The 25,261-nt window shown below is 37.8% G+C and overlaps 2 protein-coding genes across 3 annotated transcripts in view; one reads left to right on the top strand and one right to left on the bottom strand.

Annotated features, from left to right (window-relative positions):
- Positions 1 to 12,857, top strand: part of RALBP1 (ralA binding protein 1) — a 37,615-nt gene extending 24,758 nt beyond the window's left edge. The window contains exons 1-9 of one of the 2 annotated variants that reach the window (XM_062570126.1): positions 516 to 607; positions 873 to 1,331; positions 3,154 to 3,503; positions 4,934 to 5,095; positions 7,734 to 7,865; positions 9,191 to 9,298; positions 10,085 to 10,206; positions 10,618 to 10,741; positions 12,000 to 12,857. In XM_062570126.1, coding sequence (XP_062426110.1) covers positions 589 to 607; positions 873 to 1,331; positions 3,154 to 3,503; positions 4,934 to 5,095; positions 7,734 to 7,865; positions 9,191 to 9,298; positions 10,085 to 10,206; positions 10,618 to 10,741; positions 12,000 to 12,263 — 1,740 coding nt within the window. In that variant the 5' untranslated portion in view covers positions 516 to 588 and the 3' untranslated portion in view covers positions 12,264 to 12,857. Of the gene's footprint in view, positions 1 to 515; positions 608 to 872; positions 1,332 to 3,153; positions 3,504 to 4,933; positions 5,096 to 7,733; positions 7,866 to 9,190; positions 9,299 to 10,084; positions 10,207 to 10,617; positions 10,742 to 11,999 lie in introns of those variants that run through there. The other variant, XM_062570125.1, reaches the window with a different exon arrangement.
- A 3,725-nt stretch (positions 12,858 to 16,582) lies between these two features.
- The window catches only part of PPP4R1 (protein phosphatase 4 regulatory subunit 1), a 63,697-nt gene continuing 55,018 nt past the window's right edge, over positions 16,583 to 25,261 (bottom strand). Inside the window, exons 15-20 of the mRNA XM_062570124.1 lie at positions 24,568 to 24,729; positions 23,873 to 23,973; positions 20,517 to 20,637; positions 20,275 to 20,409; positions 19,061 to 19,202; positions 16,583 to 17,673 (exon numbers count right to left, since the gene is read on the bottom strand). Of these exons, the coding sequence (XP_062426108.1) occupies positions 17,510 to 17,673; positions 19,061 to 19,202; positions 20,275 to 20,409; positions 20,517 to 20,637; positions 23,873 to 23,973; positions 24,568 to 24,729 (825 nt within the window). The 3' untranslated portion in view covers positions 16,583 to 17,509. The remainder of the gene's footprint in view (positions 17,674 to 19,060; positions 19,203 to 20,274; positions 20,410 to 20,516; positions 20,638 to 23,872; positions 23,974 to 24,567; positions 24,730 to 25,261) is intronic.

Raw genomic sequence — 25,261 nt, 5'->3', positions numbered from 1 at the left:
TAATTGACTTGGAAGTTGGTGTGCATGTTGGGTTTGTGCTTTTTTTTTTTTTTTTTAATCCACCTCTAAGATTTCCTTGCTCTTGCCTGAAGGATAGGCAGGGCTAGCTGCAGAGGTGTAATTAATAAGAACACTGGTGCATATGTTTTAGACAACACTTGATATTTTGCAGCTGAAACAGCATACTCTGACTGTGGACCTTTTTCAAGCTCTCTCATAGGCTTTTAAAGACAAATATGCAACTTTATTGACAGGTATTGTGCTAATGTTACAGGAATTGTCTTTCTCCCCTAATGGAAAAGTAAGTTTGCTTGGGCTTTTTTTCACCTTTTTGGCATTTTTATTTGGGACTGAAACTTTATTAACTTCATGATTATCTTAAAATTGTAATATTTTGGAAAGGGATTGGACAATTGAGGGACTGGAATTTAGTACATTCTTACTGGATTTTTGTTAGAGGTGTTTGTATGTAGTAGATGATCCTTAACAGCAATTCTTATACTGTTGATTACAGGAACATAGAAGTTGCCAGACAGTTGTTTTTATTTTGCATTTCCTTGACTATTAAATGGGAAAATAGCCCATAAGATGGACATTGTCATAATGAGTAAGTATATGAAGTATTAAATGTTTAGATCATTCAGGAGATGTATGGCTTATTTTTGATGTGAATATACAACTTTGAATTAATCCTTGTCCACTTAATTCTCTAACAACTTAAGAGAACCTTCTGAAGAGTCAGGCAGACACTATGTTTTAATTCATATTACTTTTTCTCTCCCCTTCCTTTCTTTCTCCTAGTTACAAAATATGTATAAACTAAATAAACTTACATCTGTCCTCCTCTTGCTTCTTCCTTCTTTGTCTAATAGCGGAGGGTTATGCTGCCTTTCAAGAGGACAGTTCTGGTGATGAAGCTGAAAGTCCTTCCAAGCTGAAGAGGTCCAAGGGAATACATGTCTTCAAGAAACCCAGCTTTTCCAAAAAAAAGGAAAAGGATTTTAAAATAAAAGAGAAACCCAAAGATGAAAAACACAAGGAAGACAAACATAAGGAAGACAAGCATAAAGAGAAAAAGTCAAAAGACTTAACTGCTGCAGACGTTGTAAAACAGTGGAAAGAGAAGAAGAAAAAGAAAAAGCCAATTCAGGAGACAGAGATACCTCAAGTGGATGTTCCCAGACATAGACCTGTGTTTGGCATTCCTTTGGCTGATGCAGTAGACAGGACCATGATGTATGATGGCATCCGCCTGCCAGCAGTTTTCCGTGAATGTATAGATTATGTAGAGAAGTATGGCATGAAATGTGAAGGCATCTACAGAGTTTCAGGTATTCCAAGCACACTGAGGTGCAGGTTTCTAAGATTTTTTACTTTGAATTTTCTTACTGTTTTTATCATTTTCAACACATACAGCCACATAAAACTGCATTAATTTTAATTACCTAAAAGATAATAGAGTAACTAAAGGTAAGCAAATCTATGAGTCTGAAATTCCAGAAAAGTTGCTAATATGGTGGTACTTTTTAATGGCATTAAAATTTTAATTATTTTGGCCTTTTGTGGTTGGACGGTAACTATGAATAAAGTATGCTGGTGTGGCCAGCTTGTATCTCTGCATTAGCAATATGGTGCTGACAGACGGGCAAGGCAAAGCTGAGAAATAACCATTTATTACTTAAGGTTCCCACCAAGCTGCTTTTTTCCATCCACTTCCATTCTACAGTTTTCTTCTTAAAACATCTGAGCAAATTAAATAATGAGCAGAAAACACAAGCTTCAGTCCAGGATAATTGGCCATGGTGGTTGTGTGACACCAGCTTACACAATACATTTGTGTATTTATAAAACATCAGTTTTAATCATATTAAACAAAACGGTTGTTCTGTTTGTGAACTCCACCTGTAATATAGTTTGTCTAATTACTTCTGTGTGTATGCTGAAGGAAGCAAGAACAAGTGAGAAAAGGAATTTGAGGAAAAGGATTTGAAACTTGTTATTATCTAGCACTCTAAAATGGTACTTCAAACAATTTTGGAGGCTTCCTTAAGGTCTCTTTTCACTGCTGATCTGCATGGTATTTGTTAGGAATGCATAAATATGGTAACAGTTTAAGCAGTTTCTTAGCCTTGCATATTGGAGCGTTCTGGTTGCATATTTTTTTCAAGACATGCTTTAGGAATTTTGACGGGGGAAGGTTTGTTTCCCATAACACATTTTTCATGCTTCTGCTTTCTAGGTGTTCTTCAGTGCACTAGCACCCTCTGGTGTGTATAAAATTGCTTAAACTGAGGGCTCAGAAAGACGATTGCAGTGGCTTAACAAGCTACTGTGCAGCAGCACGTAGGTGATGGCTGACTTGTTTAGACTTCTCAAAATACAGCTGAATGCATTTTACGCTGCGTTTACCATGGGCTAAGCGTACAGCCAATTCTCTTTATTGTGTGTGAGCCGGGCTGTGGCAGTACATTAAGCGAGTGCAACTCAAGTGGGCATTCGAGCCTTAAGAAGAAAATTCTTCTGATTGTTGGACGATTAGAATGTCAGTGAGTTATAAAAAAAAACCTCACAGAAAATATTAGCTACGTTGAGTGATTATGTAAACATGCCTTTAGTTATACAGTGCTTCCAGTCAAGAATCTTGTGTGAAACCTCTCACTGAGGATAACCAGTTGGAAATCTGGAAAAATAAAAAGTGCCTTTTTCCTTTCGACGAAGGAAGGCTGTTAGAACTTGTTGCACAATGTTCGTGTTGATAAGAAAATATTTCCTCCCTCAGGTTGGGGCTGTGTAATTGAACAACCTCAAAGAATTTGAATGCAGATACACAACTGATCTTATATTCACCTATCCACCCTCACCCTATTTTAAGTTCTTTGATGTAAGGAAATACTGGCTCCAACTCTTACTCAGAATTTCAGAAGTGCAGTGTTTTTGCCTCACTGTAGTTTAGCTTATGCTTTGAGAAGCAGTGATCATGTAATTTTGAGTCATGATTTTGACTTTGTCACATCTGGATAACCTTTAAAAGGTATTCCTCAGTTTGTTTGCTTTGTAAGGAGAGATGAAAGAAATGCCTCTCATACAGAAAGTTTAATTATGATAGATTTACAGTTCAAGATTTTTCTTAATTCTTCATCTGCATATTTTAAGGAATAAAATCAAAAGTTGATGAGCTAAAAGCAGCCTATGATCGAGAAGAATCTCCCAACCTGGAAGAATACGAGCCCAATACAGTAGCCAGCTTGCTGAAACAGTATCTTCGAGAACTGCCTGAAAATTTGCTTACCAAAGAGCTAATGCCCCGCTTTGAGGATGCTTGTGGAAAGAGCACAGAAGCTGAGAAAGTTCAGGAGTGCCAGAGGTTGCTGAAGGAGTTGCCAGAGTGTAACCATCTCCTAATTTCTTGGTTGATTGTGCACATGGATCATGTTATTGCAAAAGAACTGGAAACAAAAATGAACATCCAGAATATTTCTATAGTGCTCAGCCCTACTGTCCAGGTATGTGCTCCACACAGCAAGTGTTAGAGCAGAACTTCAGTCCCAGAAAGACTTATATACAGGTGTTCCTTGCAGGCCTACATCAGAAATTTTCTTATTAGATTAAGCTCAATTACAGCCTCTATTTACTCCCAGGAGCTTAAAATGATGGTCAAAGGGGAACAAGAGGCTTTCTGAATGTGAACTTCCATAACATTTCTCTGATATTTGGGTTTCAAATGCAGTTTAATAATGAAAGCATTACAAAGATTGCTGCCAGAGTGTTAATTCCGTGGTAAACAGCACTTATTTAACAATGAATTCAGCTACTAATTGTTGCAGGTACACAATATCCATGTGTTTGTGATCTAGTGATAATTTAGTGAAGACTCTATTGTTGCCTGACTTCCATATCGAGCCAATGAACCCTGAACTGCAAACAGATCATCCTGGTGCAGCCTTGGCCATAAAGGCTTGTGTCTCCAGTCACACTACTGGGAAGACCAGCCAAGCTAGTTATCTAGTAGGATTTTTAGTTTCTGGAGTCATATCTTAACAAACACCTCAGAAAACTTTAATTTAAACACATTTCAGAATTAGTCCTGTGCATAACGGCAATATAGCACTGGGTGTGGATTTTCTTCTAAAGCTTTGCTTCATAATTAATGGCCTAGGTGAAAACCCAGTAGCGGAAGAGTTGGGTATTATTATTTTGCTGTGCTGGTCACTTTATAGCTAACAAAAGAAGCAACAATGCAGGCTCAATAATGTTTTGCTGTTTAAGTTGATTTTAGCATGCAGGTGGTGTGGATAATAAAATACAGGTGGTGACAGAACTCTAACTCTTCTTTTAGGATATAGCATCAAAATAAATACTTGTTTCTGTCTCACGTTAAAAAAGGAATACAGTAGCAGCTTCTTTCAAACTATTTTTTTTCTGCAGTCTTAAATCACCTGAGAGAAAAATGGTGGAAAATACGTTTTTGGCAGGGAGAGAAGAAGGTAGCCAGCGACCAGGCATAAGCTCAGTGTGATCAGTGTTCCCCCTTGCCTGGAGCTATCACTGACTACCTTTACATGAGTAAAAAGAAAGATCTAATACATTTCTATACCTACCAGTGATAGAAATAATTGCAGTAGTGTAAGGAATGTGCAAATTCTGAACTTAGCATAAAAATGCCTCAGAAATATAGACACAGAAGACAGCTAAGTGAATATATGCTGATTTATTGAAGCCAGTACAGAGTCATTTGAAATACAGTATTTAAACCAAATTTCAGTCTCTTTGGAGAGATTGAGACATGACTGCTGTTCATAGAGGTGCATGCTAAAGGCTGTTTCCTTTCTAGGGAAAGAATCTTAGACAATTTTAGACTGTGAACCATATACTTAGAGGATTATGTAAATAAATCATTCTGTTGACGAGTATTTTATCTGTCCTTTCTTTGCAGATCAGCAACCGTGTCCTGTATGTGTTTTTTACACATGTTCAAGAGTTCTTTGGTAATGTGACCCTAAAGCAAGTGACAAAACCTCTTCGCTGGTCAAATATGGCAACAATGCCAGCACTTCCAGAAACACAAGAAAGCATTAAAGAAGAAATTCGACGACAGGTTGGTGATTACTTCAGTGTTCTTCTTCCTTTTGCCCTTTTTTTAATATATTCAGTAGCAAATTTTCATAAGCTTTTTGCAAATTATATGTATTATACATATATATATGTGTATGTGTATATATATAAATATATAAATAACATGATGAGTAGTGGTATTCTTGCCCATTTAATGTGTAGAAAGATATTTTGTGGTCTTACAAAGATGAATATGGCCACATTTTTTCTGGATCACTTTGCCGAATACTCAGTGTTTTTATCATGAGGAAGATAGGGAGAACATGTTCAAGGATGTATTTCTAGATAATGTCCTGAGTCTATGTTAACACTTGGTTTTGATTGACATGTAATGCTTTGAAAAATAGAATTCCAAACCTGCTGCCATGAAGCCAAAAAGGGTTTTTTTTTTTTTTTCTCCCCAGTCTGACTCTCTCTGATGTATTAAATACACTATTTTACTTGTGTCTTAAAGTTGCCATATCAGACCTTACATAGATACCAGATTTCTCTGTTATTGTGAGAATCCTTTAGTAATAAAGCCCTGCTGTAGCACCTGCACGATACTTCATTCTTGGCAGCCGGTGTAAGAGGAATTGCTTATGCATTACTGATGGTGCGGACCAGAGGTGGCCCAAAAGGCATCCTTCTGGCTTCTCCCCTAACCATCTGAGCGGAGAGTTAGGGAAATGAATTGGATGAATGAGAATGAATTAGAATTAGAGAATTAGCAAAAATATGTTGTTTTTGAAATAGGAGCTAATCTCTAAAATTCAATTTAGAACTAGAGAACTTGCTTAACAGAAACTACCTTTGTCCATAGGGAAGGATACTCCCTCTTAATCTACTGAAAGATGCAAAAGAAAAGATGCAAAAAAGATCCCATCTAAAAATCAGTTCACTAATCAAGTTCACTGCACTAAGCTTGAATACAGTTTGTATTTTTTTCTGTTTTGTTCTCCTTTATCTTAAAGATAAAGTGGAAGGTTTCTTGGTGAACCTAAAATAGTGTAATATGGGATAAACCTTTTCAAAAAATGCTTGTTCTCTTTTTCTCATTCTATAATTTGAAGCATATGCTTTTAATAGTTCCTGCAGTTATTCATGAAACTTTTTATACACATTAAGAATTAATTTGAAAATGGAAATTTTGTAACTGATCAACTGCTATAGTTCAATGACTTGCAACTTCAGAGAGCTGAAAAACAGCACAACAAAGCAACTCTGTGTATATTAGCATTATACAAATGAAGTATCACTTAGGCTATTACTTTGAGGGGTTTCAGTGGAAAGTGGAATTGGAACAGATTAATGTAATGTAACAAAACAGCCTGACACTTAGCATGATCCTGACCTGAGCAGCCTGACTCCAGCAGCTTTTAGCAGATGAACACGCAAGCGGGCAGACACGCAGCAATGCCTCCCGGTAAGCTGTCCCAGCCCACTGCAGCTTAGATTTCGCTGAGTTCAGTGGTAGCAGGAACCGTCTGTTTTCTGTGTTGTCTTTTTAATTATCTGTGCTCACTTTATGTTAGTTTTCTTCTTTCCTTCAGGTTTATCTAATCACTGTTTAAAGTCATGCAAACATTTTTCAGTTAAATCATCCTCTGACAGTGAATTTCACTGGTTAAAGACAAGGGAAGTAACGATGCGTTGTGTGAAGTAAGATGATCTTCTAAATGATGTAGTTTGACCGCAGGCTCTTCTGGTGCAAGAGGCAGTGCACAGTCGTACCAGTTTGCCTTCTTAATGCTCTATGCAGTTACTGTGACTAGTGCTGAGAGTCCCGGTGGGTGATGGGGGCAAAGGGGAGGGAAAACCAAGTAAGCTACAGAGGGAAGTTCACTTCTTGGTCTCTGCTTAGAATCAGGGAGAGATGACAGTGAGGGCAAAGATCAGTTCAAAATAAGGGAGGGCTAGAAGAATGCAAAACTTCAGCATCTGCAGGGAGGGAGGGTTTGGGGAGAAGGAGGCCACATGGTGCGTCTGTTTTCCTCTGCAAGTAATTGTATAGGACTAAGTCTCAGATTTATTCAGTAAATCAGGTTACCAAACTGGCAAAAACCAGCTAACACTGAGAATCTGAGATTCAGTTATGTTTGAGAGGTGAGCCTTAATAATTTATCAGGAAAGAATTTAAAGTAGTTTTTTAGAAAAGAAGATAGAATTGGGATTTCTACTAGACAAACTGATGGTGTAAGGACTTAATGAAGCTACTTCTAGCAGTCATACTGAGGGCTGTGATTTAGATCTGTTGTTAGATCTTAAAATGGAATATAGGGGAAATGTGATAGTGGAGGAGAGTAACTTATGAAAAGATTCTCCTGGACTATCAATAGAAGAAAGATTTAAATGAGGAAGACCAGGTAATTTAGAACTTAAGACTGGATGACTGGATGATAGTATTGCAAAGCTATTCTCTTAAAAAGAAGAAAGAAAGAAAGGAAAAAAAAAACCCCAAACCAAAAAAAGACCCCCAACCCCTGCCCCCCCCCCACACACACCACCACCACCTCTGAACATCATCCTACCAGTCCAGATACTTTTGACCACAAAAGATTATTCAAGTAGCTTTAAAGTCAGGAAAATTAACCAACTGTACAATCATTGCAGTAACTATGATCTCTTTGGCAATATTTCAGGAGTTCCTACTAAACTGTTTACACCGAGACTTACAGGCAGGGATAAAAGACTTATCCAAAGAAGAGAGGCTCTGGGAGGTGCAAAGAATTTTAACAGCTCTTAAAAGGAAACTAAGAGAAGCTAAGAGACAGGTGGGTAACTTTCTATTTATTGAGCAAACATCTAAATCACAGGTGAAACTCAAGTAGGGATATTTTTAACTACAGCAATTCTTCCCAAAGTTTTATGACCACAGGTTATTCACTGTTTATGCCTGGGTTTTTTGGGAGCATTATTCAGCCTTATTGTTTAATCTTATAATTGAAAATACCTTAAAGGTGAGATGGTTCTACAACCACAGTTTGAGGACTGTTTTTTCTAATGTTCAGAGTTTGTAATGAGTTTTTTGTACATTACAATTTGGATTTAGAAAGGACAGGTGTTGCTGTGGAATTTTATTATCAGTTCTTGGCTATGGATTAAATATTTCATGCTACTCTGAAGTTTAGCTTGCAAACACGAAAGAAAAACATAAAGAATACTTTCTAGAGTCAATTTTGCATAATTTCTGGTATCATTTTAAGTAACTGTCCAGTTACAGAGCTGTGAAAGAAAGGAAATGCCGGTTTAGGGGAAATTAGGAAACATAAAGATTTTATATATATATATATATATATATATATATATATATATATATATAAATAAAATATACATATATATATATAAATTTTATATATATATATATTATAAATAAATAAATAAAAGATTGCTTTGAATGCTTTTTGTGGGTTCAGTAGGAAAAGGGTCATTTGACTATGGCTTTTCTGGAATGTAAGTTTAGTCTCCTATATTCGTACCCAGAATGGTGTTCTTCAGGTGCAACAGGTAACCTCCAGGTGCAGATGTGAATATTCCTAGTGTTCATACAACTTGGGACAAAATAGATGAGCGCTTCCTACTTTGTGACAGTGCAAAGTCAATGCAGTTAGATCAAACCACCTTTTAAATCTCTTTGTTGCAGATTTTGTCATCTTAAGAGTATCTGAGGAGCTCTCACGTTTTCTGTTTATCTGGCTCTCCTTAGGGATAGCAAGATCTTGAAACTCTAGCTGTCTGCAAAACAGAATGTATAATTAAAACTTAGTTGGACAGAGTATATATTTATTTGTTACATGCTTAAAACAATGTGTTTTGGAATAACAATATGAATAACTGCAAGACTCAAAAGTGAACAGACTTCAACCGCATTTTTTAAACTGTCATGTATCTGAGAAAGGTGGGCAAGCAATGAATATATCATTCCAGTGTTCTGTTTTGTCAGCTTTGAAATTAAAAGCAGAGCTACCTGTAAACTTTCAAGATAATTGAGACAATGATTCTAAATTTGAAAAGATAATACATTCCAAGAATTTTTTTTTACAGTAAATTAAAGTGACTGGGGAACTGGGCTCGTAAAGTTGTGTTCTTTCTCTGGCAGGAGTGTGAAACAAAGATTGCACAAGAAATTGCTAGCCTTTCAAAGGAGGATGTCTCCAAAGAAGAAATGAATGAGAATGAAGAAGTTATAAATATTCTACTCGCACAGGTAGATGGCAAGCACTTATCTGTATGCTGGTTTTCTTCTTCTGTATATCTCAGAAGTGTTAAACATGGTTCTGTTCTTCCCAGTACAGTGAGAAATTGAAAACTGATAGGGTTCTCCCTCTGTCTATAAAAATCAAGGCTTTGTTTTAGTGGTCGATAAAGTAGGGAAGGAATGGCTAACTGCAGGAATGAACCGAAGCTTGGTAGACTGTTAACAGCAGAAAGCAGATGCTATGCTACAAAAATACCAACCCTTTCCTGTTAACGTATTTAGAAAATACTTTCAAATCTAACCAGCTATTTTCCTGCAGATCAGAGGAAGTAAGGCAGCTATTTTGGCTTTTCTGCCTTCCTTTGCTTCCTTCAGTAGCTTTGATTTTCTCTCCACAGCAATTTTCCCCTCATATTCATCTTAAAAGACATATTTCAGAATTCAGTTTTTCTAGCTATATTTCTAGTTATCCAGAGCTTTCCCTATGATTTAAGGAAGCAGGCAACCAAACATGCCAGAATTTGGTGGGTCATCTCCACAACTATTCAGTAAAATGATCATCTGAAGATTCAGAACAGACATTGTTGGTTTTGAAGTTAAATTTGCTTTGAGGTTTTGATGAATCAGAGTTCAAGGCAGGCATGCCAGTCACTTCTACTGAAAGTAAGTATTTTGGAGAGCTGCATTATCTCATCACTTCTCAGGGCACAGCACTACAGAGTAATCCCTGTAGTATGTTCCTTGTAGGCCATAAAGTCAAGACTTTTTTTAAGGGGAACTAATTGATCATTGCAGGAGAATGAGATTTTAACAGAACAAGAAGAACTGCTGGCCATGGAGCAGTTTCTGCGGAGACAGATTGCCTCTGAGAAAGAAGAAATAGATCGCCTTCGAGCAGAAATAGCTGAAATACAAAGGTAAAAGGGAGCCTGCTTACATCAGATCCCCAACCAGGCGAGCAATCTTTGATTAAAAATACATATACATTCTTCTGAAACAATACTCTAAACTCCACTTTAAAGATCACCCTGTGAACATTAGCATATTTGAAAGCCTGTTGCTTTTATTGCAGTCTCAGTAACTTTTTCACGTTTGAGGCTATTTTTTGTTTTCCAGAGGAAAGTAGACTGTGCACAAAAAAAAAAAAAAAAAAATCTCCATAGCAAATCATTGATTTATTAATTTAAGTTTTTAAGCAAATTCTGATTTTTGTTTTATAACTGTTGGAGATTATTCAGTGGACATAAGTCAGTCAGTCAGTCAACTGTTTTATTTTGCTACAGTTCTGGCAAACATGGTATTTAAATGGGTTGTCTTTGCTGTTTCAGTCGCCAGCAGCATGGTCGAAGTGAAACTGAGGAATATTCTTCTGAGAGTGAAAGTGAGAGTGAAGATGAGGAGGAGCTGCAGGTGATCTTGGAAGATTTGCAGAGGCAGAATGAGGAACTGGAGGTAAAATCTGAATCTTAGCATTAACTGGTACTCTTCTCTATTTCTTACTTGATTTAGTCTGTTCAGAGGTGTTTGCACATGTTTAGACTGATTGTTTTACTCCTATTTTGCCTTGCCACGAAAACTTTTATTTTGTACAGGGCTCTGAGGAACTGCTTTCAAATGTAGTTGACAAGGGCTGGGGAGGCAGAACAAAGGTGTGAGTTAGGATGTGCATCACATGTTCTCCTTTTAAAATAAACCCAATTATTTGTACAACTGCAGTTCATCCCTTACTTTGGTACTCACCCGCTCTCTAGACACCTTGGAGTTCTGTGACTTGACAAGGGAAAACTAAATATTGCAGAAAACCCTGATGTAGTCCGTTCCCACTGGGCCTCAACTGTGTGAAGAGCTGCTGTAAAGGACTAATAGTGATGTCTTTCCATTGCGCTGCTGTTACTAGTTCAGCTTCTGAAGGTGATTTAGTATTGTCATAGTCATAATCATTCTTTCCATATAGTGAATTAGAAAAATAAGAAAGTTCAGGTAGATACACTGGGTCCAGACTGACAAAATACCAAAGCAGCATTGATTTTTTATATAAAAAGAGTTTGAGTGCTTAGCTCTCTCTTTGAATATAATAAACTGTGCTTTGGCTTTTATTTACAAGTCTTGTTCTCATGTGGTGAGAAAATGGAGGCACAGAAGTGTGCAAAGTCTTAACCAAAAATTCTAATTTCTGTTCTTAGCCAGACTCCAAAAGTCATTAAAACACAGGGTTAGTGGATCGTCCAGCAAGGACTGGACATATGCAGAGAAAGTCCATGTCTAAGGAAAAGAACACGGTGCCTTCTTGTTACCAAACCTCCGTAACCTTGCTTCCCAAATGAAGTAAGAGGAGCTTTTTGTTAAATAAAATTCCTAATTCACAGGATTCCACACAGTTAGATGAAGCAAGCGCAGCAGTGATTTTTAAATGCAAAGCTTTAACACAGTTAGTGCTGCATACCTACTCAAGGAAGGCGAGAGTATTCATTTTTACATCTGCTTTTTTGATTGCTGCAGCTCTAAGGTCTATGATCACTATGAACCTTCTGTTCCAGCTGAGTGTGGATTTTTCCCATGCATTCTGTTTTTAAATCACTGTTGTGTGTAGGTGCACACTTCTTTCTGGATTAGCAGCAGAGCTTTATTGTTGTGCAGTGCTTAATGGTCTCTTAGCTATGGAAATTACTTTTGAGGAGGAGTACTGACATTCGTTTTCCTTGCTTGAAAGATAAAGAACAACCACCTGAACCAAGCGATTCATGAGGAGCGAGAGGCCATCATTGAACTGAGAGTACAGCTTCGACTGTTGCAGCGAGCTAAATCGGAGCAGCAGGTGCAGGAAGAGGAAGAGCCTGAAAAACGTGGGAGTGCTTGTCAGCAGCAAAGAGACAGTGTCCTAGAGACAAAAGCAGCCAAAGAGCAGCCAAAAGCAAGCAAGGAGCAGCAAGTCAAGCCATCACCAAGTAAAGACAGGAAGGAAACTCCGATTTGATCAGGCTCCTTGGGTAATCATAAAACCAACTGAACTGTGCAAATTACTGTAATTTTATTCAAACTGCACAAATTATTGCTGGCTGTGTACATTATGTAAAGAAACTTTTCTTTTAAGCCCTGGAGACTTTGTCTCTTTAATACTTGTGGCTTCTACTCATCAGACTCAGGTGAGTTTGGAGAGGCCAGAAGAGTTTTCCAGCTGGTATCAATTATTTCAAGACTGATTTCCTTCAGGTGATTAAAATAATTCAGTAACAGTTTTATTTTAAACCAAAACCATTATTTGCATTCACTGGAGCAGAATTAGAAGATCTCATTTTCAGTAAATAAACAAAAACTCACCCACACTTACTAATTATTTGCCTTGTGAATCTATTCATTCTCATTCACATTATTTCTGCTTACCTAGTCACTTCTTGCTTGTGCCTTTGATACCTTTCTGATGCAGATTATATACAAGGGAGCTTTAAATTTATTTTGGTTTGGCTAAAATGTTGGGAGTCTGTGGGGTATCGTGTTTACCTAACAAATGCCCTCAATTTCATTTTTGTTCTAAGATGTACTGAATAAATGTAAAACTTGACAGATGTTATTTATGTCTCTGTATGATGGAAATATTCATCAGGAGTTCTTAATGTCGTTTAGCAATGTAGTTTACCCATTTGCTCATTTATAAAACAGCCGCCATCATACCTGTACAAGAGATGCTGTGTTCATACTGCCACCATACAGCCAACAGCCTTTTCTTAATCTATTTTAAATGTTTCAGTCCCTCTGAGTAAGCCACTGACTAATGCTTTAGTCAGTAATGGGGATGGGTTATGTTGCTTAAGATAGCTCTGCCTGACCAAGCAATAGACTATTATTTCCATCTACAGAAATGCAAGTCACTTGTGCTTTCCAAATAAACCTGAAGAATGATGCTATAACTGGAGGTAGTGGGGGGGGTTCAGCAATAGACTTATTTTGTTTTGCTTTTTAAAAAAATCAGACTTTTTGGGTTGGCTATTTTACTGCTTTTGGCAGTCAAAAGCCTCCATCCAAGCTGGCATTTAAGGGCCATTTAATGTTTCAAGTACAGTCAATTGATATAGACAGTAACTCCACAGAGTGCATATAGGCTATCTATCTTATTTTTTAATCTGGATATTTATTTTTCAGCACCTGTTGGATGTGGTTGTATTCCTTATCTATCTATTGCACTGTTGTGAATCATTGGCCATGATTTGATTTTGTACAAATAATGCTTTGATATGTTATAGAAAACAGCATAGTATTTTTTTAAAATTTGGAAAAAAAGTTTATAAAGACTGAAAATGTGATCAAATGACAAATGTAAAGCATTCTCCCATGCCTTCGTTACAAACATTTTATATTTGCTGGCAATATTTAAACTTTTTGTTTAATTCACACTAATTCCTATCAAATTGTCATGGATTTTTCTAATGTTCTTCAAACAAATCTCTTAATATTGGTTAACTTTTATTTTGTTAGGATTGTATTTATCAAGCAAATAAATTCAACAGCCATTTGAAGTAGTTTCTAATTTATCATCTACCTCACACTGAGTATTTCTAATGCAGACTATAGTGTAGCTACCTGCAGCTGAGATGTTTATAACAACAGAAGCGAAGCTATTAATTTCAGCTCTCCTATAGAAAAGTGCCTGCAACTGAGTTTGATAAAAAAGCTTCCCTCATTCAGCTGAAGATCCCTTTTAAATTGATCAAATACTTCATTAAAAGTCTTGGAAATCTTTATTTCCCTCTACTTACTAGAAATTTCAGCTGTAAAAGTAAAAACTATCCTCTTAACTTTACTCACATTTTTATTACTTGCAGCACATACATAAACTGCTCTTCCTCCTGCAAATAAATGGTGAGAGCGAAATCGCCTAATTTTTGTCTGAATCTGTGTTGCCATCTTACTCAAGTCAAGTTTGTCTGGCTTCCTTCTTGTATAGAATACCTGGATTGACTAAAAATAGCTGAAATTTCTTTAGATATTCAAACTGTGCATCTCTCTCCTGCTCTCAGTGGCCCTGTTACAGAAACATGCAAAGCAGCATGCTCAGGGCTCTTCACTTTTCACAGTTGTGATTCAGAACCACCTGCAGCTAATTCTTTTAAAATATTTTACACACAGAGATGTTCCTACACCTCTGCATAAATAGGTCATGGTATTTAAAACAGCCTATTTATCATGGTTGGAGAGCTGTAAGATGTTTAAAAATCTGTTTAATTAACTTTGCTAACTCACTATGTGTTAATCAGTTAGATACAGTCCAATCCACACAGTAACTGAACCCCAAAGCATTTCCATTACTGTCTGCTCCTCAGCGTATTTTTTCTAATCTAAATCATGTCAAGTAAAAGAGCCACAGTCTGAAAGCACTGGAGGAAAAGGACATCATGTACATTTAAAATGAGCTTTGCTGTCGTATTTTTAAAGCAATCTATTAGTATACCCTGACTCTGCACATAAAGAAAAGATCACTTACCTGAAAAAATACTTGGTGTTGTCCGAATGCCCAGCATAAATACGAACACAAGCCCTTCCCATCAGTATCAGAGGGGAGAACTGACACGAGAAAAGAAGTGGAAAAAATTATCAGCTTTTGTCCAGCTGTCAGTCACAGACTCCTTTTCCCATCCTAACAAGTTACAGAAGCTGAAACCAGGTCAGAAAACATGACCATTAAACAAAAATTTCCACAGGCAAAGACTGCAGAACAAATGGAAGCCTTGCCTATGGGAATAAAGCTGGTCAAAAGGTAAGAGCACAGCTGAACCACAGGACTCATTTTGCTATTCCTCCTTCTCTGCTTGTTTACGACTAATTCAAATCAGCCATCTCTGAACCCTGCCCTGATATACAGTGCAGAGGAAAGGAGGCAAGAGGGAGCACACGTGAAATCCCCACACTTGCACAAACACGAAAACCATCACGGCCAGATTTTTACCTGCGCAGAAGAGCCACCTTTTCTTTTGTTGGGGTTACCAAACCCACACGAACATTTATTTCACTCAGGCTGAAATTAGCCTGCTATTCTGCAGTCCTAATGCAAGTAGCATCATATGCACAGGGCCAGGAGTTAAAGCAATAACCGGATAGGGCATTCAAAAACAAAACAAAACAATATTTCCAAGTGTCAAGTCTTGTCAAGGTTAAAAACAAACCACCCTTCACAAGGTTCCACACATTTGCCAGTTTTATTGGAATGAAATCTGAAAAGAAAGAAAAAAAAAAGAAAAAAAAAAGGCGGTGAAAGAAATGGCCTACCAAATCCAGGGAAGAAACAACAGTAGACAGAGAACTTGCTGCAAAAGGCAGACAGTGCTATAGCCAGGACATGGCAAAAAAATTTCCCATGAAGAAACTCCAAGATGAGTTAGGCAAGGGATTAAACTGAAAATAAGGAAAACTGTTAGAAAAAGACTAATTTGACACTTTACCAAGACAACTTCTGGGGAACTATGGATAATCCAGGAGCTACCTTACATTCTGTTTGAAAAATCCTGACCAATATGAAAACTTTAGAGGCACAGCTTGAATCTTGAGAGGAGACACACACAAGAGACAATACCTTTTGCATCATTCCCAGACACTACCCCTCACAGAAGAAAAAACACTCAATTTTTTCACCACTCAGAACTGAGAGATGCATTTCCCCAAACTCCAGATACTTAAGGACATTCTAAATTCAAGCTTGGATTACCAACATTGCTAACATTGCCTGCATGAGAAAATCTCCTATCAGATTTAAGCAAAAAAAGACAATGTTCCTCAGGCTATAGATCAAACGATCTTGTGCAATTTTAAGAAGTCTTTCCTTCCCTTTCACTTCTTGGGAATCTCCAAACGAAGCAGAAACGAGGAGGCAGATAAATGACACATTGGGTGAAACAGAAAAGAAAAAGACAGCTTTTTTTTTTTTTTTTTTTTTTTTTGCACTTTCTTCACAGATGGTCTCAGTTTGTTAAAAGTCAGCTCAATTAAGGCACCCTGGCATTGAAAACACTCAGTCATCCTTAGGGTGTACTGAGCGTCCTGGGTTTTCCTATCAGTGAACTTTCTCAAAGGGCTAAGAAAAGCAGCAGAGCAGACACAGCAGAATGAGAGTTTCCGGTTTTGAGGGCCCAAATGGCATTCCCCAAAGTGACCTCCTAGCCATGACTGACACAGCTATCTGTTACTAACAGAACTTCTCTCACATCCATGGGCCTACAACAGTATTAAAAGAAATACAGAATGGAGAAAAACAAAGCAGCATGGATGGTCTGGTCAAGCATAAAGAACCAGAAAAGAAAAATACACTTAGATGTCAAACATTTTTTTAATGTCTTAAAAAGGTCACAAGTTTTCTTTCAGTCTTATTAATAAATTTTATTTGGACAAGTAGAGAACAACTTGTATCACAACAGCTTTAAACAACATGATAAAGACTGCAGCGCTCCAAGGAGGCTCACAGATATGTACAGTATACGAAGAAAAAAGTTGCACCTCAGAGCCGATCATGATCAAGTTAAAAATACCTGACTTAAAGTACATGTGCTAATAAATTTCCTTTAGGTCATGACCAGCATGAAAATAATTAGGACACAGGTACTCAGCAAAGTTTTCTGCTAATGAATACAGCAATATGCTGCATTTAAGGATTAAAATCAAATTCTAGTTTAGTGTTAGCACTGAGCCCTTAAGAGAAATCCAAATTTCTACTTTTCCCCATGTACACACATCAAAGCTATTCCCACTTAAGGGTGTGCCCAGCTGCACACATATCAAGTCCTTGAATGATAAAAAAAATCTTTTAGTGCTAATACTGGAGGTCTTATATCTTGGTATAAATTTGCCTTTCTGCTATTTCATCTATCAGTTGCTACAGAAAATACTTGCTAAGTTAACTCCTCAGGAGAAACAATGCAGGTCTCTGGAAATCACATCCCTTCTACAATGAAAACGATCTGCCAATTCAAGTTTCATTTGTTCAGGAAGACAGAAGATTTAAGGCTTCGGTGGCAAAATAATCCTCTGAGCAATGTTTTTCTAAAGTCAAGATGACATAGGTAATGTTTACTTTTTCTTGACTTAAAATCCCTGGTATCAGATTTAGATCACATCCACCTGTTAAATCTGGCAAGAAATCTCTCCTTCTGAAGAGGCTGTCCTAGATCATCCATTTTAGGACCATTTGAGGATAGTTTGTTTCAATTTTTTTTAATTATAGCAACATTCAGGAACTTCTTAGTAAGTTGATGAAGCAGTGCTCATGGCATCATCTGCAATTTTGGTACTAGCAGGGTGTATGCTTGCAAAATACTTGACATCACTGTCGTCATCCATTTGAAGCGCCATAATTGTTTGCTCCACAGCTTCTTGATGAGAGTTGGCAGAATTTAGAAAATATTCTGTAAGAGAAAATAGAAGAGACTTACGAGAGGAAAAAAATAGCACATACTTCAAAGCAAACCTCAGCATGCTGTTTTGAGTTTCAAAATTTCAAAGACTATTATTGCACACATACAGTTAAACAAGAATATTTCAGCAGGCACACGATATACTTCTAAACATACCCCCAAAATCACTTAAAAAAAAAAAAATCACTGCATGTTTCAGATGATAGAGCACAGTTGCTCTGACAGTGCTAGCAAAGTACAAGATTCCTACATCTCTTCAGTGTAAAAGTAGGAGTGACAGACACCATAAGCAAGGAGAGAAAAATATCCCTGCAAGAGACTCAGGAGTGTGCGTATATTTGGAATGGAGGAAAGGTATCACAAACCATGGATGTGCCATTCCATTCAACTGGCAGGCTTGCCAAATAATTATCCAACAATAAAATGAAGGTAATATGAAAGAATAACAGAAGAAGTCCCAAATCCTGACAATTGTTCATGAACTACATGACAAAAGTTGTATAACAACAGCATAACTACAAACAGCTTGTGGGAAGGTATTTGCATTGTCCTGTATTGTAAAAATTTTGCATTTTTCTTCACAACATTTCTACGTTTCCAAAAGTTTTCTACGCTAGAAAGAGCAGTCTCAAGTCAGTGTATGTTTTTGAGGAAGAAAGCCATCAGAACTGAACGAAGTATTCCAAGAGTGAGTGTACTCCAATTACAAAATGGCATAATATTTCTAATGGTATTTTCCATTACAGTGCTTTGGCATCTGAGCACCGATGACTTTTCTGGCATCTGCTATGAATAGGGGATGCTTTCCTAAGCAAAACCTGTGACACAAAAGCAGCATGTCTAATTCCCCTGTAGAGTCTCTAGAGAAACCTTCTTCTGACTGCAACCATAAAATATAAAAAACAAATAGCAACAATCTCTTTTCCCCAGTAAGAAAACAGATGCTGGATACGTATGGAAGGATTTTTCCTCTTTTTTCCTTACTACACACAATATCAACCAAACTTTTTTTTTTAATCAAATTAATGGCATCGCTCAACAACTTCACAGCTGCTAGCTGTTCATTCATGCATTGTGTGCCCTGATAACCCCTATCTCATACAGAGAAAATGGTGCAAGAAAAACAGGCTGGCATATGAGGAAGAATTCTTACATATCCCCAGTGTTACAAACAGTGGCTCCAATACCATCTAAGAGTTTCATGGTTTTATATCAGCCAGGAAAACATCCCACACTGGGGAAACTCTAAAAGCAAGACTGATCCACATCTGATAGTCCTTCTTTTTTTTCCAGTTGACTACAGGAAAACAGAAAGACAGAAGACAACCAACAAAGAAGGTATACAGTCAGCTCATTACAACTATTTCTGACCACTAACCTTTCTCTAAAAGTGTTTGCTTTAATGTTTTTGCAAGCAGGACTCGAACATTTGGAACCCTATCAGATGCCAAGTGCAGTAAGTGTGGCAACAGATGCACTGCAAACTGCTCCATGGGCAGGCAGTCATCTTCACTGATAGTCTGGCAAGAAAAGAGAAGCAATTTCATTAGATTTCAGCACAGATAAAATTCCAACAGATATCATAGCAACAGCTGACATACCTTATTACCTTCATAGAGTGAATACAATATCTAGCACCAACAAAGTTTGAAATATGCTACAATACTTTTGAACATGCAGTAATACACAATGAAGCAAAATAGCTCTGAAAAAAATTCAGCCCCAGTTAGAAACTCACATTAATCTGCCTGAGCCCTAACAACATCTTATATTCTTATTACTGTAACATTTGATAACAAAGAAGATGGATTAAAAAAAAAAAAAAAAAAAAAAACTTCCCAACACTTTTTAAAGATTGATTTAGTCTTTGTTGTAACTAAGTATCAGGTGAAGAATGTTCCATCCTAATAAACAACTATTGTATTCGGTTCGTGTTTCTCTAAATAAGCTCAAAGCTCACATTTCTCCAAATACTTCAAAGTTCAAATCGTCTCACTTTGGCAATCGTACTGTTGGTTCCTAGCCTAGCCTTCTACTTTTGCCTCCAAATTTGACTGCTGTTCTAGGGTTCCAGCTAGTTTCAACTCTGTTATTTTTCTGAGAATACATTGTTTCTCAAAAAGCTGCGCTAGCTAGTTAAGGAGGTACAGGTAATTCCTAGCCCTTGATTTCTAAAGGACCACCCATAAAAGTAACAGGCAGCTGTTACAGCATATTGTCTCATTAGCACAAAAATCTCACTTTATGCTGCGTCACGACGCAGGCATAGCTGAAATTATTTTATTATGCGTGTGTTCTATGTTCACAGTCAGTTCTCACAACCTGAAGTTAACATGCAAAACTGCAGATCCATGCAAGAGTGCTGGGCGATTATGAAATTAACTAGCCAGGTAAGCAGACATATCTTACTTCGCAACATCTCCTTGCAAGCTCAACTATAGAACAACACTGAAAAAAAACAGGCTATGAAATCTATCCCCTTGGCAAGACGTTCTTAAATATTTGTGAAAAAAAAGTAGTAACAGCTAAAGAATTCCAGCTACTTATCTTCCCTTCCAATAAACAAAACAGATGAAGAAAATGATACTTTACCTGGCAGATAAAGACAAAAGTTTGTCGACCAGACCATTTACGGCATCTACAAAACTTTTCAACAAGTTCATCCATCAGGTCTACCACAAAAGTTGATGATGAAGCCATGTACAACTTTTTTACCATTTCGCTAACCTAGGAGAAACGGGAAGAGATAAATATATAAAAAATACTTCTGACTGCCACCCTCTGAAGTTTGAATCCTGAATTTACTTAGATTGAGTTTTATTAATAGTCATTACCAGCTTGTAGGAAATCCAACGGACAGAAGACACTTTGTCTGCACACAGGCTGAAAGCAATAGGCCGCAAGTAGTCATAGATATCTCTGGCACTGTACAGATCTAGAAGCAAGATCAGCTGCCTAAAAGATGGAAGAGAAAGCACAGAGTACATTAGGAAAACGAGAAAGGTAATCTTTAACTATGAAAATGATCATTTATACAGCCTCACTTGCTGTGTAATGAATGCAAAGTGGCCATAATAAAGTTACTGAAGAGTAAAATCTTCTGTTATTCAACACCACCAGTTCCACTATGGATCACTTGCAGGTTTTAAATTGCCACTTATTCAATGTAATAATGAAATGCTGAATGATCTCAAAGAATGACCTACCTGGGAAAGAAGAAAGGGAACCAACACTGCGTTTACAACAGAGGGATCCTGATAAAACACGCATGCAGCCCAGCAATGCAGCTGAATGACACTGCAGCTTACACATACATTCTAATACCGGGTACAGATATTTCACATGTTTACAAAGCAAATATTCTGACTTCTAAGTGACTGATAAGACTTATCAAAATAAGGATATTTTTTTAAACCAAATAAACTCCCTCTACTTCAGAGTATGCTAGACAACTTGTGGAATTATTATTTTCTTCAATTTGTAATGAACTGATTACGATCTGCACAGCTTGCAGACACAAGTATGTGTCATGAATCATAGAAGACATGTTCAGAAAGACTGGCAAGATATATTACAAGCACACAATACAACTATTACCTATTTTTCCTGCTGTGGAGATATAAGTGATTTTTATTTACTAAATCAAAACAACATTTAAATGTACCAAACATACCGTAACAGCTGTTAACCAGGTCTCTCAAAACTGCACTCAAAAGATGCACTGTAATTGATCTTTACAAAATGCTCATTTCATTATTCCTATACAAGACCATTGCAGAAATAAAATTGTGCAATATGAGCACACATTTGGATTTTGTCGAACTAATCATGGGAACACCAGAAAATTCTGGAACTTCAGAAGCTCTCTAACCCCCTGCTCAAGCAGAAATGGCTCTGAGGTCAGGTTGCTCAGGGCTTTATCCAGTTTAGTCTTGAAAACTGCCAAGGATGGAGCCTGCACATCCTCTAGGCAGTCTGTTCCAGTGCCCGGCTGTCCTCAGAGTGAAAAGTTTTTCCCTACATTCAGTCCAAATCTCTCATTTCACTTTATATTCAATGTCTCTTTATCCTCCCACCAGGCACCACTGAGAATAGCCTGGCTCTGTTTTCATGCTAACTTCCCTGCAGGCATGGGGGGGGCTGCTGTCAGGTGCCCGCAAAGCCATCCTGTCTCCAGGCTGAACCAGCAGCCCATCCGGGTGGCCTCCCACAGAAGTTGATTCAGTTTATTGATGTCTGTCCTGTGGGACCCTGAGCTAGATCCGTTAGTCCAGATGCAGTCTAACAAGTACCAACTAGAGGGGTCTAATCACTCCCCTTGACCTGCTTATTAAGCCCAGGGTGCTGTATAATCATCTGTGCTGCCAGGGAACACCGACAGCTCATGTTCAGCTCACAGTCTTCCACAACCCCCAGGGCCTTTTCAGCAGAGTTGCTCTCCAGGCAGACAGTCCGCAGCCTGTTTCATTGCCAGGGACTCTTTCTTTCCACGTGCAGGACTCAGCATCTGTCCCTCGTTCAATTTTGTAAGGCTCCTGAGTGTCTCAGCTGGTCTCTCCAGTTTGGTGTCATCAGCAACCCTGACAGAGTATACTCTGTCAACTCCTCCCCATTGCTAGTAAAGACTGGTAAAGACTGGAGAGGTTCCAGGACAGACCCCTGCAATACTCCACTTATGACTAGACTCCAGGTAGAGTAAAACCCACTAACAACCACCATCAGAACCCAACCATCCAGCTAGTCTTTTTACTCATCTAGTTTCCACCCACCTAGACCATAATGTCCTAACCTAGGTACAAACATACTGTGAGAGCATCAAAAGCCTTACTAAAGTGAAGATAAATGGCATTCACAGCTATCGCCTTGTCCACAGATTCAGTCATATCATCGTAGAAGGCAGTCAGGTTGTTCAGACATGATTTTCGCTTGGTAATTTCATGCTGACTGTTTTCATGAAGGAGTCCTTCTTCTTTATGTGTCCAGAGATGGCTTCCAAGAGGACCTGCTCCATCATTGCCCCACAGATGGAAGTGAGACTGATGAAAGTGCAGTTCTACTAATTATCCTTCCGGCCTTTTTTGAAGATAGGTACAACATGTGCCTTTTTCTAGTTGCTGATGACCTGCTATAATATCCAGCAGGATATTCAAAGATGATAGAGAATGGCCTTGCTATTACATGAGCCAGCTCTCTCAGCACTTTCAGTCGCAGCCTATCTGGTCTGACGGGCTTATGTGGGTTGCTCTCAAGTAATCCCTCAGCTGTTCCTCAACCACCCTTGAACGTTGCCTCCTAGCATAGAGGCCTGGGAGTGATTATCAGAGGTCTGAGGCAAAGAAGGTACAAAGTACCTCAGTATTATTTGTGTCTGCTGTCACTAATCACCAGCCCTATTCAGCAATGGTCCCACATTTTTCTTGTTTATTCTTTTATTGTTAATGTAGCAGTTGCTACATCTCGATACCCTTGCAAATCTCAGCTCTAGCTAAGCTTTGTCTCATTATGCTACGTGTCAGAACACTGAGCCTAAGCATTTCTAAATTCCTTATGTCTAGTCTGTCCCCACTTCTACCTCCTATATAATGCCTTTTGGTATTTAAGCTCAGTCACGGGTTCCCTGTTTAGTTAAGTCAGGCTGTTGATATGTCTACTTGTTCTTCTGAATATCAAGATAGATCTCTTTTGCTTGGAGGATATTGTCACTAAAGACCTGTCAGCTTTCCTGAGCAGCTTCACCCTTCCCCTGGGATTTAAACTACCAGTTCAATGGAAAAGCCAAAGCCTGCTCACGTGAAGCCTAAGGTCTGTACTCTGCTACTCGCTTTCTTTACTCCTCTCAGGATCTTGATCTCTTCCACTTCATGAATGCAGTAGCCTGCTCATCAGACTCCACTACTTGAAGTCAAATTCCTAAAACACTTCTACTAATTTAAAAAAGGAACTGGATATGGTCCTCTCTTACGGCAGCTTCTTTTTTATAGAACGGTAATGTTTTCAACATATGGTGATGGAAATGACATTCCCAACTGTTAACTGGGAATTTTGAAGCGAGAAGGACAAGTGGAGAAGGATAAGGACAATCCACTAATTAAAAACAAAATGGAGAATGTCACTATAAGACATTTGATTTATGATTTTAACATTTTAAAATGCCCCTCAAAAAAACCCAAACACTCAGGCAACCACTTACTCAGCCAGCTCTGCACGGAAACGCCAGTTCCTGCTGTTATCCGTCACTAAAAATTCCTGAAGCTGGTAAAGATATTCTCGTCTTTTGTCAAGATGAAGCAGCTGTAACAGTAAAGAAATATAAGTTACCAACAATAAGCAGATAGAATAAGAGGCTTAAAAAGACAACTAATGAAAAGCTTGCTTTGATCCAAAAATTAATCTTTAGCAACAGTTCTGCTTTTCTGGGCTATACTGTATCATGCTTAAGTCCATGAAATCACACAAGACACTACCGTACGCAAAAATCTGACTCTCTTCTTATTTTTTCTCTAGGAAATAAGTTAAGCAGTAAAGCTAGAACCATTTTTAATGATGGTTTGTGATTTGTGATTTGTGAGCTTCAGCTCCAAAAAGGACATAGTCGTAGAAAAAACTCTTAAAACATGTGAGAAGAAAATTGCTACCAAGTAGTTAGAGATATCAAAAAGCTTCATACAAAACACTGGCATCCATACATAGAATACATTTACACAGACTAAGTTCAGAGAAAAAGAATAAGCAGCACTAGTCTCCTGCAAAAGATATTCCAGTATTCAACAGACATTTTTATGCATTCTCAAGGGTTATGCTAGTGTTATGTTAACAAACAAGTGTAAACAAAGAAATGAAGCAAAACAGACAATTTAACTGGACCAAAGTTGAACACAGATATACCTTCAGAAAGTCATGCAAGTGTTTAAGCACACCTATCCTGACTTCATCTAGGTCTTTCAAAAAGCCGTTGAAGACAGGAACCAAATCTCCAGCTGTGAGTTGGTCTCCAAGGATCACAGCAAGTTCATGTATAGAAAATGCTAGTGTCCGCCGAACTTTCCACTGTAAAGAAAAATACAGGTGTGTACGTATGTGTGTGTGTATTTGTATATATACACGCACGCATATACCTACATACACACTACACACAGGTTTTATTAATCATCCAAAGTTCTCCTATGCAATCTAAGGATCAGTATCCATCAGATTCTCAGAGAGCTACAGGGCCTACAATTCCATTTAACAGTTGCTTTTCATATGTTGGTGTGTCCCATTTAATAATTTAGAATAAAACAAAGTATTAAAAGAATAGAGAGAAAAAGGAAAAAGAGAAGAAATTATGATCTTTGAGCTGTCCATTAATTTGTTCCACTTGAGTATCTAGGAACTAGACAAAAGTAACAAAAAAATTTTAAGTTTCCAGGTGCAGGGATGGAAAATAGTATTCCTGTTAACAGAACTTCTCTGTACATTACTCTTCACTTCACATTCTTCTACAGTAAATTAGTCCCACACTGCTATGCTATCACTCATTTAATTTATAAAGTAGAACAATAAATATATTCTATGACATTTCAGCTAGAATCTTTGTCCC

This window comes from Rhea pennata, chromosome 2 (assembly GCF_028389875.1).
Source record: "Rhea pennata isolate bPtePen1 chromosome 2, bPtePen1.pri, whole genome shotgun sequence".
Taxonomy (NCBI): Eukaryota; Metazoa; Chordata; class Aves; order Rheiformes; family Rheidae; genus Rhea; species Rhea pennata.
The sequence above is the reverse complement of the archived record's forward strand: the minus strand, read 5'-3'. Positions and strand labels throughout refer to the sequence as shown.